This window comes from Ascidia mentula, chromosome 4, assembly GCF_947561715.1.
Source record: "Ascidia mentula chromosome 4, kaAscMent1.1, whole genome shotgun sequence".
In the NCBI taxonomy this organism is placed as follows: Eukaryota; Metazoa; Chordata; class Ascidiacea; order Phlebobranchia; family Ascidiidae; genus Ascidia; species Ascidia mentula.
Window position 1 is genome coordinate 6,843,436 of NC_138569.1, and position 21,359 is coordinate 6,864,794.

The following is a 21,359-nucleotide window of genomic DNA, read 5'->3' on the forward strand; positions in this document are numbered from 1 at the left end:
GACTGTGTAATTAGGCAGTGCTCGTTCGATTTATTACAGCGCTAAACGTGGCAAGACTAAGAATGGAACTAATACGTAACGATCACATTATTGCGTCACAAGGTGTTGTGTGTCGCATCAATCCATTATTGGTTGGGTTACGATAGGGTTAAAAATTCAGTTGATAATGTTGGCAAAAAACATAGATCGAGAAGTCGTTTGTAAAACAACAGATTTTAAGATACATTCTGTGAAAACAGCAGCGGGTTTGCTGTACGCCATTAAAAGAAAGTTTTTTTTAACTTAGAAGTCGCGAGGTGAAACGGAAAGCGTAAAAACAACATTTTGACCAGCAGCTTGCAACATTTGGAAGAACAGTTTTGCGCCAAAAAGCTAAATTACGTCACTTGGGGTTACAAAAAATGTGTTTCCATCACACATTGCAGGGATTGAATAAAACGTACAACATTAAACGGCAGAAACGAGTGCCGGCTACTAACTTAGCTTTGTGATGTTGATCTTAAGTTTAGAGTTTAGATTCTAAACTATTGACGACATACCGATTAAATATCGGTGACGTTTTTTGTCATGGACATTTCGCTAAAAATAACGACCGACCGTTGCAAAATTAAAAAAATAACAGTAAAATATTTTCCACATTTGTCGCAAAAGTTCGAATCGCAAACGCGATAAAGTTAAAAAAATCACGATTAAAATTCTGAAATGAACTTTGTACAGAACACGGAAGTACAATTAACGCAAAACAAAACACTATAAAAACGTACCGCGTCGTAGGTAATATTTGGTACAAAGCGAGGGGTGTGGTTACGTTGACGTTCTACCAAGCGTTGGGAAATTTACCCTTGTCAAAAAGCAGTCTATACGCTTATATCACCATGGTTGACAGCAGTAAACAGCACTAATGCCTCCTTTAGGGTTAAACGTTCGCAACATTTTAAGGGTGCTTGTCTCCATATTAACAGTGGTGACAATTTGTCGTTGTATTGCTACTCAAACCAACATTGCAGAACAGGCAATGGACCTATGGAAAAAAATTTGTTTGCTCTTCGGTGAAGGGAAAAATTTGAAAAATTAAATGGTCGAATGTGGAGCTGTAACACACACAAGCATGTATACACACAATCAACTGCCGCTAAGTGCATAAAAGCTTGAAAGCGGATGGCAGTGTCGCGGCGTAAAATACAAATAAGTGCCTTGAAACATAAACAGGGGATTTTGATCTTTCGCGGATAGAAATATTTTTGGATCGTGTGCATCTTTAAGTGAGTTGAGTGCGCGGACGAAGTTCGATGAAGCAATTTTTGGGTTTTGTACCTTTGGAAACGCAAGTTGCATAACGCGAATAGTACGGCTGATCGTAAGTAAAAGGCGACAAATTTGTTCGATGCAGAGATGTTAGTTTTGAATATTTTGCTCTCCGGCAATTCAATTATCATCGTTTGGCCCTTATATGGAGGACAATCACGATTTCCTTTGTTCCTTGGTCTCAAAGTGCTCTAAACCCGGCTGAAGCACTGAAACGCGGCATTTCCAGTCGTCTTGCAAAAGGCCTCTCAAAATGCATCTTTGAGCTTTTCGTACATTCTTTCCGCCACCAAACGTAGACGACTTAAGCAAATTCTTTGGGAGCGTCGGGAACGCTGATTGCTTTCTGGGGCCTTTTCACGGCGTCGGTCCGTTGGTTTGGGTTCACCAGGCGTCCTGTTTCGGGTCCGGATGCGTGTCGGGCTCTCGGCATTCCGTTGCCGTTTGTGTTCGGTGGTAAATTCGCAAATGTAACCGGAGGGTAGGACTTGACTGGTGACGACGGAGTTGGCTGGGAGATAAAAACAGTATTATTTTGATTTAGGAATTAGAAGGTTTGAAAATTTATCACCAGTCTGACAAAAAACTGCGAATCCTTTGTAATCTTATACCACAGACCAAAATACCAGTGTTTTACACACATTTTTAACCGCGGAACCGAATAAGGTTATTTAATTTGACACAGGCACGCGCAAAAAATTAAAAGTAACTTTTGCCCAAAAAACAGGTAGTAGCTCATGGAATCCTTTATATTTTATTATTTATGAAACCCTAGGGGACCGGGAAACCCTTTGGGAATCACTGAAACACAACAATACTTTAGATGTTAAGTAGAGAAGATTATTTGGAAGCCAATACAACAGTTGTGGATCTTAAGTTATTTCTACACGTAAGTGAATATCGGGTGAAAGCAACTGCGAAAAAAGCTTCCAAACACTAAACTGAAGAAAAGAAGATACCTGCTTGTTTCCGCTCGCGTGGCGTTCCCGTTCCTGGCCTGGATATACAGGTTCGCGGTTGTCGCCCACTTGCGGCGATGTGGGGTTGGACTTGCTCGGACTGTGGCCTTCGGGCGTCCCGGAACCGAACGGACCCGATAAACGCTGTAGGCCCTCATTGGGCAAGCTCCTCTGGGCCGGAAGTCGCTTGTTTTTCTGCGCCGACGGGAAGGTGGTGTTACCCTTGTTCACGTACGAGGGGCTGTAAGGGGGTTCCCCGAACGACGGGGGGTTCTCGTGCTGCGGGGTGCCGGGGTTGGATCGAGGCACGTTCAGGCGCAGGTGGTTGCGATTCATCGGCGACATGACCCCATCGAACGGAGGTCGCGCGAATGCCGAGTAGCCGTTGCCGGCCCCCGGGAATTCCCCGCGCGGAAGCTGGTTCCCGTTGGGGACCGTGGGTTGCAGATTGAGTTTGAGGTTGTCCCTCAGGGCCTTCGGTGGCCCCGGCGTGGGCCTTTCCACGTTGCTCATCGGCTCCTGTTCGTCGACGACGGCCAGATAGTTGCGCTGCATTTGTACGTGGGAGGGAGGAATGGCGCCCGCTGCCGATTCACTGACATTGCGCTTGCGTTGGGATTGAAACGACTTTTGCGGAGGGCCTACAATATATTGTTTATTTACAGGTTTGCAGCCACGTCGACTGGGTTTAAAGCGACTAACTAGACAGGCTTCTTTTAAAATGATAAATAATGCCCGGTTACATCGATAATAAAATTTAAACTTCAAAGCTCTGAATTACTGTTTATTAAAGTCAAAACCACGAGAAAAGAAAAACTAATTACTAACAAACGATAAAATGAACACTCTGTGTTTTTTGTTTTTTACAACTTACCCATGGGTTGAGGTTCCTCGTTGAAAACCTCGTTGGGAACCAACTGGTAGTTTTGTCCCTTGAGAAGTTGCCTCCTGTCCAGACTGTGTGTCATTCGCTTGTCGTATCTTCCCGACTGCTGGGGAACCGACGGGGCCGCTTGGGTCCACGTTGGTACGGGACCGTGCGGCTGCGCCCCGTGTGGGCTCATGGCCACCATCGGGTGCGGTGCGTATACCGGCTGGTGCGTAGTCCTGACAACTTGCAGCGAATGCTGACGTCCAATGCTGCGCATATTCGGCCTGCCGTGGCCTATGGTCGTCGCCCTTGCATTGTCCATGCTGTAGGTGCGATTAAACTGCTTTGCGCCGCCCTGAAACGACATCGTGCGGACAGGGGGCACACGTTGCTGGTGACCGCTAGGTAGCAGCATATCGCTGTCCGTAGGCGTCGAGGCGGGTTGGTCATCACTTTCCGGGATTCGAGATTGGGCGGAAAACATCAGACCCATATCGTCAATGCTGCGTTTCTGAAATAAGTAAAAGTTTGTTATTAACTCGACGAGCAGGAATTCGGTGTTACGTCATTAGCCACACATTTGTAAACAAAAAGTACTGCGATAAACACCGAACTTACCGATGGGCTCAACTGATGATCTTCTGCATGGTCTGGCGCCGAACTGGTGGATGGGACGGAATTTCGCATCCTTCTCTTGCCGCCTTGACTGCTGGTGGTCGATAAATGCTAAATTGAAAATATTTCGTATTTAACCTTAAAACTTTGTGCAGAACAATGGTTTAGGCCACATGAAAATTCAGCCCAAGTAGAAGTGTCTTTGCAACAAACTAATCATATTTTTTAAGTTTGTTTTTTTATACAAAACACGGTGAAGTTCTTAAAACCGTTTAACACGCACGTGTTTTGGGACCATATCTCTTCCGTTGGGGCTGTCAGGGGTAGCGAGGGGATCCCCCGTGCTCAGGAAGACAGTATCCTCTTCGCTCCTGTTTCCGACGCTCGACTCAGTGATATTCCTCTTCCTCCTTCCCTCCTCGTGGACTGAGTTTCTGTTGTCCACGTGTCTGGAGGACAGAGGAATCATTTGGTTTAGCGTCACCAAAACTATCTGTTTTTTAACTACGATTTAACTATTTTTCCCAAAGAAAATTTTCCGGCGCTTGATTTTAATTTTAAAATTCATTCGAATTAAAAAAAATTTGCAATCCACGATGTGATTGTCGGGTGAATTGTTGTCGTAATACGTACAGCTGCTGTCTTCACCACCATGAGGGCAAATGCACCTACGCAGGTTAAGTACATTTCGATTTTTAAGTACTCAGCAAGTACCTGTTTGCGCTGCTTGCACTCGCATTTCTGCCTTTACTGTGTCCGTTCGAGTGGTTTGAATCCCTCCGGCTATCACGTGACGAGCTCTTGCGCACTGAACCCTGTCGCAAAAAATCGATCAATGTATTTTTGCCGAGTAGTATTTGGAAAGTTTGATCGCAAACAGATAGAATCTACCTTAAGATCCGTATACTCAGTTTTGGTTTATTTTTGTTCTGTATGCAGTATTTATGAACAAATAATTGGTTTAATTTAATCCTTGTTGCTTACTCACTACTGTATGTCTACGTAAAACCGATTAACATAGGTTAATGTCCTATTTGTGCCTTAATATACAAAAACAGATTTTTGCCGGAAAAGTAAACTTACATTCTGCAGCTTTTTCTTTTTAACTTTTTTTTCCTTGGGAGGATACTTTCCAGACTTCTCTCTCTTGCAACGCAAAGCAATGAGAGCCAACATGACAAAAGCAAGAGCCAAGAAAAAGCCAACAACCAATCCGATGCCTCCCGGGATAGTCCAGTCGCCGGCTTGGGCCAGAGCGGTGACGTTGTTCCCAGAGGAATATGTTGGCTCTGGTTTGGAATCGAGCGTTCCGTTTTTTACTTCGGTGTTGTTTGTTTCCTGTTCAGGAACGCTTGGATCGGGTGCCACACCTGCTAATAAAAACATGTATGTTGAATTTTGTCACAACCTATTTTGATTGGGAGTAGGTTATTTTGTGTTTAATCAGAATAAACCAAGTTTTGTTTAGTGCCTTAATTCTGAATGCTTAAAAAATTAACTTGCTTAGTGTTGAAAACTAGGCACAAAATTTTAGAAACGGTGAGATTTCATAACCATCTAAAGTCTTTTATTTGTTACTTGAGCTGTTCCTTTGAAGCACTATTTTAGACTCTACTTGCCAGTATTAATTCAATGAAGATAATAACATATTTTTTTGTGTACAAATGCAAGTACTTACGAGGTTGACCGCCGACGGAGAGGCACACACCCCCGACACACTCATTGCACTGACCAACATCGGTTGGAGAGCCCGCGGACACACCCTCGTTGCTAGTGGTAACCGATACACATCGACTATTGCGCCAAACGCAATGCGGATCTCCAGAGTTTTCGCACGTCCTGAAAAGTTAAGAAACCCTTTCAACACAAGGTACATGTCGCGTAAATATTATCACGAAGACATAGCGGTAATGAAGTTACTGCTTCATTAAAAATCAGTTAAGTTTTGAAACAATGTGACCCAGGATTTTAGAGTTAATCAAGTGCGTGATCGATTGACAAAGATTGTTTTACATACTTGCGGCACTTGGTGACTAGAGGACAAAGTGGTGCGAACACAACGCAGTTAACAAACTGCAACAACACTGTACCGCTGTCCTTGTCGATCGTCACTTTCCGAACGGATCTGCGAAAAAACATGGAATTGAAGAGATATGCTAAGGGAGTGAGGTTTGCGATAATAGAAATATTCAACCTAATGAAACTATCTTTTATGTTTCCTGAACACGATGTTATTCTCAGTTTGCAGGTGATGTGAAAGTCATCCACACGGGGATATCAGTCCAAAACACGTTATCCCAGCATTATGACTTTGTTTGTCAGGATGCCACAGTCATCGGGAGTCAAATGAATCACCGCCGTTCGTCGGTTTGTGACGCGCGACAAAATATACATTCCACTACTCCAACACACAACCAGCACTTTTTATCACCTGTCCGTGTCTCCGCATTTTTTTTCGTTAAATACAGTGCGCTCATCCAGCAAATCGAAATTTCCGCTTCTTGTGTCTCCAACAATCTTGAGCAGTTTCCCCTTTTCGGTGCCGGCGTAGATCACAGTCTTCCGTCGGTTCGGCATCGGGTCGGCGTCAATTGTGGTGAGAAAGTGCCTGCGGGTCAAATTACGGCGATAATTTAATTATAAGGGGTGCTTCTAGGGATAAATCTTCAGTGATCTGCCTTATTAGTACGAGCGTGATTCAAACACCGGAAAAACATGAAGGATTTTTTGCAAGATCATTTATACCATTTAAGGTCTCATCGGTGTAGCTGGTGACTATTGTAGCTGGTGCTGAATTAGCTGGTAAGCTAACTGCACTCAAGAGACCTTATTGGCCGAAACAGTATGTACATATCTATTTGTAGCTCAATGAATATTTAGGCTCTTTGGCTTCTATGTTTTTAATATACTTAACAAACAAATTACAGCATACAAACATCACAATATATGGTTCATTTTAACTGTAAAAATTATCAGATCCAAACCAAGCACATTTCCGCATGAAGGTTAACGGACTCTTACCCTGCGTTCATCCACGTGAATACAGGAGAAGACTCGTGGTGTCCGACGTCCACTTTCTGTTGTTTCATGTCCCATGCGTTGACACTCTTTGACATGAGCGGATGTTTACGAACGAAATCCAACTTGGAATCGCTGGCAGCAACCGACCCGTACCCACACCTACATCACAAAAACAGTTGGATGGAATAATTCGGCATTGTTTCGTTCGCGCAGAATATGCAATGGAGGTTACGTTAAAACACACCAATTTTACGATTACATCGAGGCCAATTTTCTGTTGTAATGTATAAAGGGTACCCATTGATCTAGCTACACAAAAAACGTGTGTGCATTTGTTTTGGCGCCACTTACAGTGTTGGATGCGGAGTGGGAAAAACCTTCTGCTCGCCCCAGTATTCGTGGCCGTTCTGCTCATTCTTTTCGAGAAACGGACCCTTGAAGGCGGCTTCAATATCATCGACAACAAAGACACACACGGCAGAGGCCGGAACGCTATTCCTGAAAGTGATGATTACCAGTTAACATCAACTGTGCATCGCATTGCGCATTACCAACAGTTCAACAAGAAAGGTTTAGGCAGAAACACTCGCAAAAAGAGTATATTCAGGCAAAATTTTACTCAACAACAAACCTTGGTGTATTCATTACTGCAAACACCACACGAGCCTGGCTCCTTCCGTCAAGCATCGTCAGAGTGACGACATCAGTGACGTCACTCATCTCGTTGAAGTAAAACGGCGGGTGTCCCGGTATGGAACAGTTCAAAGTTGCTTTGAAAAAGCTGGTGAAGTGGTTCCTCATCACTTTGACACCGCCCTGGTCCGATTTGCAAGTCTGTGCCACTCTCGAGTAAACTTGCTGCAAAATTAAGCAGTTTTAAGTGAAACAATTTCAGCGGGTGCGAAAATATACTGTTAGTTTGGAGCAGTTTCATATATAATTAATTTTGACAAATACATGAGATAATGCTGACTTGTGGTGCTTATTCTTACAAATTCACTCAAACAGTTGCATGGGATTAAGGTTTGGGAAAAAATGCAGCAAACAACACTGAAAATATCACACTAAAATGAGCATAAGCTGGTGATTGGAAACTTTTTTGTGTTTCATTGCCAATAAAACGAAAAACGTTGCCAGATATTCAGTAATAACAATTCATAAAAATGTCAAAGGCCCAGCGGGTCACGAACAAGTCGCTCAAAAGCGATTATGACGTAACTGGAGGATTGCAACTTACGTAGGTCTTGTCCTCAATCTCATTTTCTGTGAAAAATGTGTACATTTTGGTAGGTTGGTCGGCAAACCGGATAAAGCGTGGATCTGCAAAAACAAACAAGGGACTTAGTGCGGTAAAGTGTAATTATTGCCCAATTACCATTGTTTTGGATATACATATCGTTACATAACCTCATAATTTTAACATACCCCCTAATTTAACTTTGAATTACCAACGAAACCGCATTCAAGATACTCGTCAAAAGCAATGTGTCACAATTCTAGTGACAAGATGTAGTTTTAACATCGACCCGCAGACAACTGTCAAAATACTGCGTGTTTATTGCAATCAAGTGTTCAGACAGGCGAAAAAGGTCGCCAACCGCTCTCAGGCCTTAGTTTAACCTTTGCAGCACCCTAAACATCCCAAAACAAGTTGATGTCAAACCCGACATCGTTTTTTTCTGTGACATATACAACCTCATGCATAAACTAAATATTGCGGACATTTCGGCATTTGCCCATATGCAGTCACATCATGATAGTTTCGTTACTCCAACAGACAAGTCCGGGGTTGCATGATGGTGGAGTTGTTTCAACCTTTCCTTCAAACTTATACAAGTAAGGCTACAAAGCAAGACTTTTTGGCACGTTTTATCGATCCTGTCGCCGCTGTCAAGGAAACAGATTAAGTAGAATGAAGACCCTTTCGCCGCAATAGAGGGAGTAACACGTTGAAAAAACTTAAAAGATTTTGTCGATCGAATGTTCATGGTGTTTGCCCCCGCTCGCTCATAGTTAAAGACATCCTCCACGTGAATTAGGACAACAAACTTGGTTGTGGGGATTTGTTAGTTCAGTCGGCGCACATAAGGTCAAGCGCACGACTTAGCACCGGGAGTATTTGGACGAAAAAGATTATTGCAACAAAGACGCCTTTTGTTAAATACATCGAAGCGATTTACAATAAGTACAGCATATTGTGCAGTAGCAGAAAAATTACAATGCCAAAGTAATGGGTGTTTTTTTTTATCTTATAATGAGGTCCGCAAGAGTTGAATCCGGCTCTGTATACATTGGTGTGTGACACTTCGGGTCCATTAACACCGCGACGCAACGCTCTTTCCAAACAAAGTCCTCAACCACCTTTTGTGATTTCAAGACAGGGGCAAAAAGTGAGCGGTTCATTGTCATATCCGTCATAGAGCGTCCTTAAATGTTCATGTTTTCCAAGTTTGGCATCTCCGGTCGTCGAGGCGCATTGTCCCCGCTCCGCCAAGTCGGCGCGACCCACATCCCCCGATTCTTACCGTTAAACCCCATCATTTAGCTCAAGCCGACCATTATCGCTGCCGTGTACGTGTGGCAAACACTGGAATCGCCGGCGTATGTCCAGAAAAGCCGGTGGCAGCGCGTTTTAAACCCAGGCGCAACCCCCTGTCTAAGCCGTTGAACCGTGTAACCTAAACTCGTTGGGTCGCTTTTAGCGGTAAAGCGGCGGGTCTTACAAAGGAACTTGGCGAAAAGGTGCAGCAAGACCTTTTCCAGACAACACAAAGGGGCACTGGCGCTGTTACTGAGGCAGGATCACGTTGTTTAGCAGGTAAACTTGCACTGCTATTTTTGCACCTGCTCGTAATTGGCACCATGTTTGTGTGCTTGGTGAATAAGCCTTGCTTTGCCAAGCAGAGGTCTACAAACTTCAATCTCTTTGTATGTCAAAGACTCAAAAACAACGTAACTTACAAGAACTTTGTCTTACAAAACGTTAGAAAATAATTTTTTTTGTGTTTTAAATACGTTCTGCCAAGGCATCTTATCTCAGACCCTGTAGAACTCCATTCCCATTAAATTCGCTTACTTTTTACCTAGAAAGTCAATTCTCCACCAGTTGGGATACTTAACCTTATCATGATGGCACCATGCAAAGTGCATGTGTGCATAACGCCGTGCGATAATTGAAAATTCGCCCGTCAACTCTTAACTTGGACCTTATATCAAACGCCTGGGCATAATTTCACGCGCAAATTTACGATTTTGCGGCAATTTTCGATCACAAGAAAATGAACTTACTGTTTAACCACACAGCGTCGCCCTTGTTGGTTCGCAGGTTGGTGTCGTTGCCCCTAGCAACAGAGACGGGCGCCCGATGTATCATGCTGTCGTGTCCGCTAAAACCAGTCGACGTAGCAGTGTACATGTTGCTATCTAAAATGACAAACAACACAAACCTGAAGAAAAAGTTTAAAAGTTCGTGACATCATCAGTGCACCTTTTCCAAATCATTAGGGCAGGCATTAGGACAAAACCATAGGTGATTTTAGCGAAAATATTCAGTTGTCAGTTACAGATACGAAAAAAATGCAAAATGAAACCGAAGTAGAGTTGGATTAGGGGCTTTTAAATTTAATGCAGTGGTTTGTTAAATAAACTAACGGCAAGGTACTGAAACTTTGGAACTAATCACCGAAAATCGTTTCCAATTAAACCGCAACCACAGAGCATAGAAGAGAAGGAAGGGCATTGTTCAATAAATGCTGCACGCCCATTGAAGGTCGATATTATTGCTCAGACGATGGGTTATTAAAGGTAATCGCATAACCTATGCCTTGGGACGTTTAGGCGTACATTGCCCAAGGCTGTCGATAAGTTGCTAGATTTTTCTACTTGAACAGGGCATCGACGCCTACAGAATCAAGAAGGGTGGGCAATTATGAAAATCGCTCTTAGGGCAGGATGTTGTACGTGTACCAAAGCATGTTACCCCAAAGTGCTAAAAGGCCAAGTCGTTGGGATATACTGTCCATTGACAGGGTTTTGATGACGATTTTTTTTTATATAGATTATTATGCGAATCTCAAAGATCAAATTATTGACAGAAGAGAAGATTCTATTTCCAAAACAACCTTTTAACCAAAGCTAAGAAAACTCAGTTGCGTTATCGGAATCATCTACTGTCGTGCTCGGTTTCAGTTTAAGCTTTTACTGGCTTTGTTACGTCCTTGCAATTCACGTTACCTGCGGCTGTGGAGGCCACGCTGTATTCTGGTTCAAACGGACAGAATGGTTTCCCATCGAAGTCTGGATTTTCTGACACTTTCCAAACTTTGTCATCCGTTTGCTGCAACGAATACATCAGTACAATGAAAAATTTCAACTTCCAGCGGTGGACACAAGGATAAACATGAACAAAATAACGAAACGACGTTTGCATGAAACAGCTTTGATCTTGAAGTTAATTAAAACCCGCAAACCAAGCGCATGCTTCTTAATTACTGACCTACCTGCAAATGCTTGCATTTCGCGTAGAAAGAATTCGTCCCGCAGATAATGGCACGGTTAGTGTTGGGGGGGTTCAGACGGACGAAGATTTTAACGTAGTTGTGGCATTTCAGCTTTGATTTTCCTTTCCGGCGGCACAAGTCAATGGTCGCGTTGTTGGAGGGCCAACTTATAACCTACAGAACATCCATGTTTACTTGTGCGTTAAAGCGCTGCAAATGCTGCGCCCACATCACAGGTTACTTTCATGCTTGGCAGCTCGATGGACTTTGGTTTCATTGTTGGGAAATTGCGAAAACAATAAAACTATTAACATTTCATCAAATTAGGGGTACAGATATAACAAATACAGAATATAGTTAAAAATGGAATTAAAACATGACAAGTTGATATTACAGAAATAAGCTGTTCTCAAAGCCGCAAGTAAGCACGGCATTGAAAACAATGAACCTGTCAAATCTTGGCCAAATCTCAACCAAGATTACCAATTGCAAAACAATAATAAGCGACCCAAGACATGAAAGAGCTACAGCGTCGTCCCACATTAAACCTCCACTTTACCGTGAATCTATTGAAAGCTGGAGTAGCACGAAGCACATAATTTTATGAGAGGACGAGTCGTACGGCTAATTGCGAGTTTGAAGCTCGGTTAAGGCAACAATTAAGGGTTAAACGGCAACCGGCTCCGCAATAGCCGCAAGCATGCGTCCTTCTGTCAGACTTAATTGCGCGAGTGAGCTTGATAAGCTCAACTATTGAGCTACTGGACAACACCTGCTATCCAGCATGAAGTAAAACACAACACACCTTTGAACTTACAGTGGTAAGTTCATCTAAACATAGCGGGTTTATCGGGTTGACAGAGCACGATTAAGACAGGGTAAAAAAGATTTTTGTCTGCGATCGCAGCTGCGTTTGGCAATAAAATAAACAGAAAAATAATTGAAACCTGTTTGTGTTGGATTTCGCCGGCGTCGTTCGGATCCGCCCCTGGGTTCACGAAGAATACGTTGTCCCTGAAACAAAAAATATATCCTTTGAAGTCAAATAACATAAGTCGGCAAATATGCCACGGTTGGATTTCACTTGTTTAGAATTCGAAACAACTGCATTAGGCAACGAAACAGAAACAGGATTGTTTAGATTGTAGCCAAATTTGTCTATCGCAAAACTTTGCGGAACCCCCAATGTTACCCAAAGGAGTATTATCTACAAAACAGGCACTTTCCGTGACAAGCCAAGCAGAACAGGAGTTTTAACTGCTACAAGCTCCTTGTAAGCTGCATTAACATGAGTCGTAAACAAACCGAATTAGGCCAAGCTCAGCATATCACGTGACGAGGTGTGCCGTGTGCAAAGATCTCAGGCAACAAAGGCTTTAGTTGACAGATGCAACTCGACCTATACTTCTGGCTTCATTTCACGTTTCAAAACCCACTGGGACAAAGTAATGATTGTTTCTGTATATTCGTCAGTTTATGCGGTTCCTTCTGAGTATCCAACATTGCTAATACAAAATTTGCATGCGTTGTAATAGGAAAGCCAATGAAACGTGTTTGCCGTGAAGGTTTTTCCTGCTTGCTCATCTGTCAACACCTGAACGTCCAGTGAAGGGTCATCAGGGAATGACATAGAGTTACCCCGTAGAAGATAGCATGGAAGGAAACCTTTCACCCAAAATGAGCCAGACGCACGTCTTCCCGGAGCAAGTCAACCAAGGAAACACACCTCGGTGGCTTACAACAACCATAGTGACGTAGCACCAACGTAACAAACGTTAAACCTGCTGACGAGTGACGCGTCGGGAAGGTTTCTGTGTCACCGCGGTCGGATGCTTAGTGCAACGTCTAATTGGCAGAACGCCAGGTGTTGAAGTATTATTTTGCGATTTTTTCGTGACCAATCGTATTAATAAGTTGAGGAGAGTTTGCAACAAACCAATTTCGTTTCTGGAAATCCCCGTCCGAAGGTCGACCACCTGAATGCTGTGCATCCCATAAGCTGACATGTAATTACAATGTGCATATATTTACAAGAGTTACTCCGTGATGACCGCAAAGCAGGCGGACGTGGCAATTCACGCTGAACCCGCCCTTTGGTGGTTTTACCTCATACATAGAAATATCATTTTCCAAGAAATTAAAACCTGATCGGTCTCCTGCAACTGTTATCGGCTGCACAAATCCCAATTCTGCTTTAGACGGGTAGATGTTTGGCTAAAGTTTAAGTTGCTGGAAACGTCAGCTCGTCACGTATAAAGGTGACTCGAGCAGTCCCAGCAAAGTCAACAAGTCAGCAACAACACGCTCCAATTAGCGTCGATGTGATCCCATTACCGGCCAATGGCTGAGCGAAAATTGCGCACGCGGGTCTGAAGACGTGTTCCCGATGTACAGGTAACCGAATACTTCGCAAACACCGCCGATCAGTCAATGTACGATACTTGCCTTGGAAGTGCTGGTGCCTCGAGTCCGTTCCGAAAGGGTAACGTGCCCATTTTTACGAATCATTAGCAGCCATTATCTAACTTGTACAAACACACGCCACGGGTCGGGTAATTTCGTCGCTCGCGTCAAATCCAGCACACGGCTGGGTGATTCCACTCTTGTAATTTGGACAGGATCTGACAATACCCAAACCGCAGAAGAAATTTGTCTGCTTAATTTGTTTTCTTTGCAGTAAACTGTCATCGTATAGACAAATTTAGACGATCGAAACGTCTAGTAATGTATCCGTAATGGAGCCTCTAGTAGTGCAAAAGTATCCTTGTAATAGGCGCAATTATTTGCCATCATTCCATTATATAGGGCATATTATACTTCACCAACTATATTATCATCACATCATACAGCTCAAATAAAGTGGGCATAATTAATTGCAATGTGTTTTCAGCTGTTTTTGTGAACAAGGTGGGCAACAAAGCTGTATGAATGACTTCACGATGCAGGATCATCGGGGTGGTGAATTGCAGAACGCTGTACAAACCGCGTCGCTTTCACCGAGTCTGTTCGAGGCCCCTCAGCGCTATTTCGGCGCAAAGATCGCTTATACAAGAGGTCTCGATGGCACTCAACCCTATTCGCGTGGCATACAACAACATTTCCAGCGCTGTTCATCATCCCCCTCACACTATCACCTATTTAATCCGACTTGGATGACTCGAGACGCTGTGAATAGCAAGGTTCGGGTGGGGATTAAATTGCCAGAAATAGCGTTCGCTGTTCTCAAGAAAGGGGGGCCATATCACTGTGAAGGTGAAGTGCGTGTATTGAGTTCTAAAGGAATACAATCACAAGCAAGGACGCAACTAACTGGACGACTTTGTAACTATGCGTAAACAAGTGTATCTCTCATGGGATAACAAATTACTGCCGCAGTTGCGTTGCATCTGCCGCTGCCTAACACGAGATCGCAAATACGCGGTCGTTGCATGCGTATCTTGCAGTCAGTAAATTCGATAACTTATTCATAAAAAATTGATTATTCAGCCCGCCACGGAAATCAATTTTGAGATCATGACATTTCTAAGACATGAAAAAACGAATCTGAAATGAAGTGAAAATCGATTTAATGAGACTCACCTTGCGTGGATGACGTAATCACCATCGACTTTTGTCATCCCTTGTACAAACTGCAACTTGGGCGATTCCCCATTCTCTCCTGATCCGACGAAAACACCGTAGTTGCTCGTGTCTGAAAATAACGCACATCGTCAAAGTTTGGACCATTGAATTTTGGAAAGCTTTTGCACAGATTGGCAAATCTTAATTTTAAGTTTTGAACAAAAACGTGAAACAAACAATAACAAAAAGTAAATTCAGATGCGGTTGCAGTTTTAATAAGAGCAGTCGATTCCAGGGCATCGCAAATAGAAAATTCTGTGGCTTTGGGAAAAATGACATCAATTAAATTCAACCAAACACATATGCCCGCCAGCAACTTTCAACGACTAAAAGTGTTTGGCTGTAACTACTCGCAACCCCATGAGAAGCGTGCTTAAAAACACATTTTGGGAACCTATCAGATTGTGCGGTCTGTGGCTTGGTCTGGTCGTGGTGTTCAATATCGCATTACGACCGCAGAGCATTAAAACGTTGGAGTCATACCTAGAACCAAACCACACCGGCGATTTGTCCAATCCGAAGCGTCTTTATCAAACCGTGTTTTGTTGTTAAACAATTTTAGACGAGTTGGAGTGCTTATGGACGATACATGAATCGGTTTGGAAATGCATGGAGCTGTAATTGGGACAAACATTCTCTCGATGACGCGGTGTTATTGGTAAATCAATTAAAATTGCTCTCTTTAACCTTCTAATGCGTTTCAAAAAATGTTTGAAAGCAACAACACAGATGTCTCGCCAACAAACTAGCGGTGGTTCTGTTTAAAATATCATTGGTTTATCTGCACAGACCTAGTGATAGTATCGACAATAACGCCCGTGATTACAGAAGGAGAAAAGAGGATTGGTTTTGTATTGCCCCCAAACTGCGGTGCAATTTGTAGTTTTGCACAAAAACCACACGGTTTGCACGGATCATTGCAAGTTTTCTGCTTTACCGGTTAAGGAGCGACGGGTCGAGTTGTGGTTGCTACGTACGCATGTATTTTGTGCTGAGCATGAACAACACAAGTAACCGCAATTCTCATAATAATTTAGTTTTAGGGCCACAAACATTGCGATGCCTGAAAAAAACACTTTAAAATTCAAGATTTGTTTATTTTTTCGTCATCATTTAACACACACATGTATTATATGAACCCACTTTAGCGCTAAGATTGAATCGAATAAACGGCAAGATTGTTCTCGCACTGGCAAAATAAAGGTAAATATTTACAGAATATGGCGTGATTGAATATCATTGCCGATCTCCGTGCAATATTCTTGTGCTTCATATAACACTCGCACCAATTTGTCTACACCCTTTCCACCTAACATATAACTGAAAAATGTCCGTGCAGTCGTGCATGTTAGGTGGCGCCATCTTGTCGACCTCGTGTGTCCCGATTCCGCATGAAACATTTAATCTGTTGCAATCCAGTCAGACATGTGTACCCATGAACCAGAAGAGGGCTTTTTTATGACCTGACACTGAAGTGTTGTTTTTACTTAACGGTTTGAACCGTTGCGACCTTGTCGTCTGAGAAGGAGCAAGTTGCAGGGAATTAGACAAGCCCACTCGAACCGACTTGCACAACCCAACAGCACAAGACGCAATTTGATATTAAGGTATCAAAATTTGCTGTTGCAGCCACGTTGTAAAAACAAAAACGGGCCTACAGATTTTTTTAACAAACAAAACTGGGCACAAAAATGGCAAAACAAAAAACAACTTTACCACAACCGAAAATATGCGATCCTTCTTAAAAATCTGTTTTCGAAACTCTGTTTCAGTCGAAATGACGTATTGCGCGTGGAGTCGATCACGACGATCAAACGAAAACAAGTCAGCGCGCTACCTTGCACACCGCAGTTCACCTGAACGCTCAGTGAACCGTGTCGGGGTTTGAAAAACACGCGCCCTCAGCTTTTTCTATTTTCGTCTTCATCGCGTGCAATTCGTCAATCTGGGCAACTTGAAAACAACTCTCTCGGAGATTATGCGGCTCCGGATCTGGTCGGATTTAGCCGCTACGGATTGTGGCCAAACGCTCCGTGCACCGTGACATGGTGATTTTTTAGGGATATCGCAATACACGGTTTAGTAGCGAAGAGGCGCACAAACGTAAAATATTTTTATTTCTAATATGTTGTAGAGTATCTTGACTTAATGCAAACTGCTTCCTAAAGGTCACTATTGTTACTTCAATTCTTGGAATGGGTTAAATTGCACTTTCATTTTATCGATCTGCAGCACAAATAGACACAACAATCTACCACTCGAAACTGCATTTGGAAACGAAAGAGCAAGAGGTCACCCAGGCGCCGATATCTACACCTGTCAACCATCCCTGGATTACCTCTCGCACCCGACACACAATAGTATAAATAGAAATCTTAAACCCATCAGGAGCGGGTGTTCCTCGTAACACGACACACCCCTTGCTGGTTGTTGACGCACAAAAGGCTTGCTTATGACAAAGGAACACGTACGACAGTGGTCCTTTACCTTGAGAGTGCACCTAGACACAAAGCGTTGGGCTTGGTGGTGTAAACTTTATGTGGGTTCAAGTCGTCTCTTTATTAGCTATTAATAATAATTTTCCATATTTGTAGAACCGTTTTATAGGGTGCCCGAATTACCTAATGGCGCCTTTTTTCAAGAAAAACAATGCACTCGCTGTGTATGTGGCTCCCTAGAGGGATAGGTGCACTTGACATTTTCGGTGCAACGGTGATACCAATCAGCTGTACAAGGTGCCGCCACCCCGTTCCGCAGGCAGCTGCACGTTGCATAAAAAACCACCGCACACAGCTGAGCCGTTGTTTCGCCTTGAGGGCACCGCGTTAGCCTAGTTCGCAAAAGAAAATCGCTTTGCTTCAAGCAAACGAAATTTTCGCGGAAAGCCTCGTATTAAATCAGCACTCGCTGAAATTTCTTGGCACGCGTAACGTTTTTATGTGTAATTGGTTAAAAAAAAATAGTTACGCTTTTTTATTCCTTGAACATTTATGGGTGTAGCAAAAAACGTCATTTGCTGTCGGTAAACTTTCTCAAGTAACTTGCGCTTTTAAATTACGGCAATTGCAAATGCTTCTGGATTCCACCAATTCTTAATGGAGGTTAAAAAAATTAACGAAACTTTTCGGGTCAGAATTTAAACATGGAGCGAAAAACTAACTTTGTGATGACAATCGATTTTTAAAGAAGTTTTCCGATTCTTTTGCAGGCCCTTACAAATAGCAACACAAACACTCCCAAACATTGCATGGTAGCAACAAAGTCAAGCGATAAACTAAACATAGCTTTGAAACGTGTTGTCAGGCGTCAATCACTCACCGAGCCAGGTCAAGTTCAACCCACGACAGGTGCAAACTTAACGCAATTAACAAGAAACCGAGTCGCTTTCAAACCTGCTCGACTCAATTAGTAAAACCACAACCGGAATAAGGTTCCTAACGACCTGCACCCTACGGTGGTCAATTACCAGACGTAGGCGACCGTTGGTAACATTAAGGATGTGGGAATTTCAATGGGTTTAATTTTGCGCGCTCTGCTGAGGCGTTAGGAAATAATGTGATTAGGCTTTCCGAAATTGAGATTGATTAAAAGCTGGTTCTGGAGCGGAAGGAAACGCGATTGCTACATGAACAGGTTGAAAGTTACGAAACGTTTGTTGAGCTAAAATTTAAGTCTGGATAGCAGGTGTTCAAGCGTTTTATGTGGGAAACAGATGTATGTGTATCCTAACACAAATTTCACGTACAACTGTCAAGACCCGCTTATTATTTAAAGGTTTAATTTAAACAGATAATTTTTCATTTAATCACAAACACCTCCCTGAGGGGTAAAATTCAATTATTTCGAGAGAACCCACAATTGAGACCTACGTATTATAATGACTCGCATTTCCGTGAACAAAAATGACCACAAACTCCTTTACCTAGAAAAACAATCAACTCACCGTTGGCTGTGTAGACTCTTGCAGGTTTCAGATCCTCGGGAATAACACAATGTCCCAGTGCGGTTACGGCCAAGATAAGTGCTGCCTGTTCCACGAAGGTTCTCCTAGCTAACAATCTTCCCATGGTCGGTTATATGTGAAAATGTCTTGTGTCGTTCAACAGCCCATCGCTGTATCGAGTTCTCGCAAAAAGTCCTTTCGAAACTCTGAGCCACTGAAACTTGCTCCCAGAAACCGCTCGGCTGAATCCGATTAGCCCGTGACGTCCAAAAAGGTTCGCTTGCAGACTTTGCTTGTTGTCGGCAAAGTCCAGTACAGAAGCTCGGTCTTGGTCCGGACGAAGATAATCCGCTTTTTAGTGCGTCCGCTGGCTTGGGATCGTCAGCGCGGCGGAATCTCGTGCTGGGCGGAACGCAGCTTTAATCTGTATAAGGCGACAGCACCGTTAACGAACGTTGCCGGTGTTGCTGCTGAAGTGTTTCACGGCCAAAAAAACTTATCGCTTAAACGTCTGTAAAGCAAGATGAATTTGTTACTCGAAGTGGCGGCAACATAAAAGTTTGGGGGTCTGTTTTGGGGGTTAGTGCGTTGATTTTGGGATACGTTTAAAAATGGAAAAATTAGGGGGTACGGACGGTGTCAGCTAAGCGATTTGTTACTCACGCTGGTCAAAGAAAGTTGTAGAAAACCGGAACCATTGGAGTGTGACAAAAACTTTCACTTGTAACCATTACGATATCACAATTTTAAACATCATCACGTCGTCTATTGCGTCAGAATCAGGCGATCAAATCGTATTGTAAGCACAAGTTACAAGTGCGCATATATTCAATAAAAATTTTCGAAAACAACGTAGGACAATCAGAGCGACCTGGACTTCTATGCGCTGCCGTGTCTATTCGATCTTACAGGTGACTGGCATTAATCAACCGACACAGAGTTCAATAAGGTTTTTCTATGTCACTTTGAAGTTGGTTGAACCGACTAAAACAACACACGGGGAGAAACGGTCGAAACAAACGATGTGTATCGACTCCGAACCGACTGACAACTCTAACGTGATGTGAGGACGTAGAAGGTATAATATGTATGTACACACGATAAAGCTCTTACGATTATTGTGGACCAACCAGGACTTGTTACATGGACTTACTGTATGGTTATGGGATTTCTGTCTGTTTATACTAAATCACTCACTTCACGATGTGGAAAGCACGTTGGTTTGCAATCGACTTACTAATGGTAGAAATGAACTCACTTGGCTTTGGGTAATAGGACAAAAAAAAAAGTTTGCCCACCTGCATTACATCGCTTCCTAGAAAGTTTAATATAAAAACCAAGACTTGCCAAACAAAATGTTTATGACTAATTAACTAATAACATAACAAAAATAAAGGTTATTACTGCAAGAACATTTACAATCTGAATTTCCAAGTACTGGGAAATGAATGAACCGCATTTAATCTCGACTGAAACTGGCCGCAAACCAGTCCGTTCTCCTGGGTCGACTCACTATGGGATCGTTAAATTTCGTATGGAATAAACTTCGCCGCGCGTTGTAAAAGCAACAATGAAAGTTCAATAAATTCGTGCCCGACGTGGTTAATCAAACGTAGGTTTTATGTGGTTACGAGGCGGACGCTCGAAGCGAGGTCAAAGCAGATATTTGATGTGCCACGAAACGTTTCGCTCCCTCGGGAAAGACGTAAATACGAGTTCTAGAAATGAGGAACTTCTTGGTAGAGGGTGTTTACTCCGACCTACTGTTATTGTCGACTCTATCACACACGAAACTCAACTCTGTATTGAAAACAACCCTTTGATACAAAACACAACTCCGTCGACGGTTTTATGTAAACAAAACTGCCCACGTAAAATTAAATTACCAGCGTCCCAGTGTATCTGACTGCCAGTGGACCGTAACCCCTTTGAACAGAGCAATGCTACTAACTACGTCTAAAAAATGACACCCACAGAGTGTTCGATCAGTCTCCTGGACACATGTAAGCGATCAATGACGTCACCAACACGATGAAGAAACAAGCAACTTCGCGAAGAGCATCGCCCGGGGGCCACATGCATTGTAACAGTGACGATACAGTCAAGAGAGCTTGTTTTAATTGCAGGTGCGTTACGCAACGGGTCTGTGGCCCCGACAGAGCGTTTCTCGACACAAATCGCTCTTGGGCCTCTGTTGTTTGCGCACACATCCACACAACACATCTGAGGTATGGATGGGAGTTCCAAACTTGTTGTTCTTGCTGCTAGACTAAATTTCCATCCTCGCAAGTTGGCCGGAACTTGTAAACATGGCCTGGTCGGGTGCCGCTAGTTTGTAAATACTAACCAACTCGCCTCGCTAACGAACAAACACGTGAAAACAAGTTTCAAAGGGAGGTTGCATGTTCAGAATGTGCAACTGACGGCGTGCGATTACGTCACTGGTAGTTCCGAAGTTCGCCGTACAAAAAAAACTGAGCGTTCTTCAAAATAAATCTTCAATTCTGCGCTTAAAGTTGGTTAAA

At 43.1% G+C, this 21,359-nt stretch overlaps 1 protein-coding gene across 2 annotated transcripts; it reads right to left on the minus strand.

The window, feature by feature from the left end:
* Positions 1–10: 10 nt before the first annotated feature.
* LOC145898675 (uncharacterized) lies at positions 11–19,341 on the minus strand. 2 transcript variants are annotated; one of them, XM_082987223.1, is made up of 20 exons: positions 18,835–19,341; positions 14,850–14,961; positions 12,218–12,284; positions 11,271–11,444; positions 11,005–11,107; positions 10,060–10,194; positions 8,009–8,091; positions 7,403–7,629; positions 7,123–7,269; positions 6,772–6,930; positions 6,182–6,358; positions 5,768–5,875; positions 5,429–5,589; positions 4,834–5,120; positions 4,465–4,565; positions 4,034–4,199; positions 3,754–3,861; positions 3,139–3,646; positions 2,265–2,905; positions 11–1,816 (listed from the first exon to the last, which is right to left on the minus strand). In XM_082987223.1, the coding sequence occupies exons 1-20, from the start codon at positions 18,956–18,958 to the stop codon at positions 1,610–1,612; spliced, it is 3,795 nt and encodes a 1,264-aa protein (XP_082843349.1). In that variant the 5' UTR covers positions 18,959–19,341; the 3' UTR covers positions 11–1,609. The 2 variants fall into 2 exon arrangements, with proteins under 2 accessions (XP_082843349.1, XP_082843348.1); XM_082987222.1 differs by having other exon boundaries at positions 4,834–5,123.
* Positions 19,342–21,359: the final 2,018 nt, after the last annotated feature.